The following is a 2,296-nucleotide window of genomic DNA, read 5'->3' as shown; positions in this document are numbered from 1 at the left end:
AGTCATTTGGGCCACTCTGACTCTCAGTGCCAAGACTAGGAACCCTGTTCTGAGTTAAAAGCTCAAAACTCAATGCAAGTTCTGCTCGGGTATGAATAGGGATCTAAAATATGTCACGTGAAACACCCCCTTACTGATTCAGCCCATTGCTTTTTACAAATTCATGGGCACTATAAGAAACTGCCTAGTAAATGTATGATTAGAATATCTATAAAATTTACTATAATCGCTTAATTTATTGCAGGCTTCTCTTAACCCAGTAAATTTCAAGTACCAATCATTAGCAGAGAGAGACTGCATTTTACTTAAGTCAGAAAATGTGTAGATAGACAGTCTAGACCTTACTCATATCAAAACACTATACACTGATAGAGGTCTATAGCATCAGAATGAATTCCTCTGTATTTGTTGTTCCAGTCAGATATTCAGTATTACATAAGAATGATGGTTTAATAATATTTACAAGTTCTAAAGTGCCCAATCTTAAGAGTTCTGATAAGTAAGTTGTAAAAATAACTGAATCTCATAGGGGTTAGTAAGGAACACTAAGAGACTATTTTACCCACCATGGAAAAGTAGGCCCTTCTTTGATGGAACAGAGTGTGTCTGACAGCACACGGCAACACAATACAGGCATCTCACAGTGTTTGCATCTCCTATTGAAACAGCTGAGGAAATCTTGATAAGTGACAATGTAATTATCTAATCTAGAATTTACTCATCCTTGCTGTTTTGAAAAGCAGCATAAACCCTCTCCTGACCAAAAATAATTAGGCCACCTCATTCAAAGGGCCATACCTTAAAAATGACCCTTCCCAGACATTTATTCAGCACTGCTTGGAAGGGCAGAGTGCCACCTGCCAGCTCACTAATTGTATTTTCCTCCTGCTTAGCTCTGCCAGAACAGGCTACAGGTTGACATGGCTAGGAGAGGAAACAGATCACATTACCTTTGCTTTTCTATCTAACTTCTTTAGCCAAAAAATGTTACTGTCAGCTGATGTGGGCATTTACAATATCCATATTTTGCATAGCCGTCACTGGAAACTTTTATCAAGCTGTTTATGATGTCTTCTGATTAAAATAGGCTCATCAACATCCCACGCTGTAGACTCTTCACAGAATGCCACTGTCAAAGGAAATTGTCCCCACAAGCCTCACGGGCAGATATTCAAAGCAAAACAAGCATGAACCATAATGGGTCTCTTCCTCTTCCGACTAAGAACTAATTTTGATATTATCATCCTGATGTTCTGACATCTTTCCCTTTCTTTTTATAGTGCAAGATTAGTAAATTAGTAAAATATTACACAGGTCTTTAGTGGTCAAAAAATTCAGGTTTCACTAGAGATGCCACAGAAACTTAAACTTTTAGAATGCTGTGGGTACAGACGTTCTCAATAATCTTTGCTGTACTACTGTGCTGGATTACATCCAGCTTTAAATTGACTCTACATCTTACAACTCATCCAATCCCTGTCCATCTGCCTAGCCCTCACACAAGCAACTCCAACCAAGCAACCGAGCTCAGACCTCTGATGCTGCTATTTTTTCTGTTGACCCATTTGTGTCTTTTTCACACTCATGTATCCTTCAATTTACCACCAGTGTATAAGGAATTGCATAAATCCAGTAGTTGTAATGTATCATACAAATGTGATTTCCCCTCCTGAGGTCAGATGTAAATTCTTGGTTTAAAGAACTGTCAAGTCTTGGTTTTAAGCCTTTTATACCTGAATTATTAATAATGATGATAATTGTACCTATAGCTAGAGATGCCCAAACTAATGTTTAAAAACATTAGTTAATTCTCACAATGTCCTTTTTCCATTTTACAGGTGGATAATACAAAGCAGAGAGAAGCTATCAGTAACTTGTCCATGACCATATAGTAAATAAGTGGCAAGCCAGTTGCCTCCCAAAAGAGCCTAGCATTTCATTACCATCCTCTCTTCCCTAGACTTACGTTCCATAAAGACTAATGTTTGATAAAGCTTAATTGAAATATGTCATCCCAAATCTTTTACACACAATAGTTTTACAAGGATCGTCATCCCAGGTTGGGTTGGGGAAATAAGCAGCCAAAAATGGTGATGGAGCAGGGGAGAGGGAGGAAGAAAAGGAACAAACTAAAGTGGAACATAGTAAAATCATAGAATCATAGAAGTAGGGTCGGAAGGGACCCTGTAGATCTTCAAGTCCGACCCCCTGCCTAGGCAGGACAAAAACTGGGCTCAAATGATCCCAGTCAGGTAGGCATCAAGCCTCTTCTTAAAGACCCCCAGGGTAGGAGCCA

The 2,296-nt window shown here is 38.9% G+C and overlaps 1 protein-coding gene across 1 annotated transcript in view; it reads left to right on the top strand.

Moving 5' to 3' along the window:
- Positions 1-389: 389 nt before the first annotated feature.
- TXK (TXK tyrosine kinase) overlaps positions 390-2,296 on the top strand; it is a 34,439-nt gene continuing 32,532 nt past the window's right edge. The window contains exon 1 of the mRNA XM_019525859.1: positions 390-499. Within this exon, the coding sequence (XP_019381404.1) occupies positions 390-499 (110 nt within the window). The remainder of the gene's footprint in view (positions 500-2,296) is intronic.

The sequence above is a fragment of the Gavialis gangeticus genome, unplaced genomic scaffold (assembly GCF_001723915.1).
Source record: "Gavialis gangeticus isolate Ggan-Ray unplaced genomic scaffold, GavGan_comp1, whole genome shotgun sequence".
NCBI classification, from domain to species: Eukaryota; Metazoa; Chordata; order Crocodylia; family Gavialidae; genus Gavialis; species Gavialis gangeticus.
This window is presented reverse-complemented; position numbering and strand designations above follow the sequence as displayed.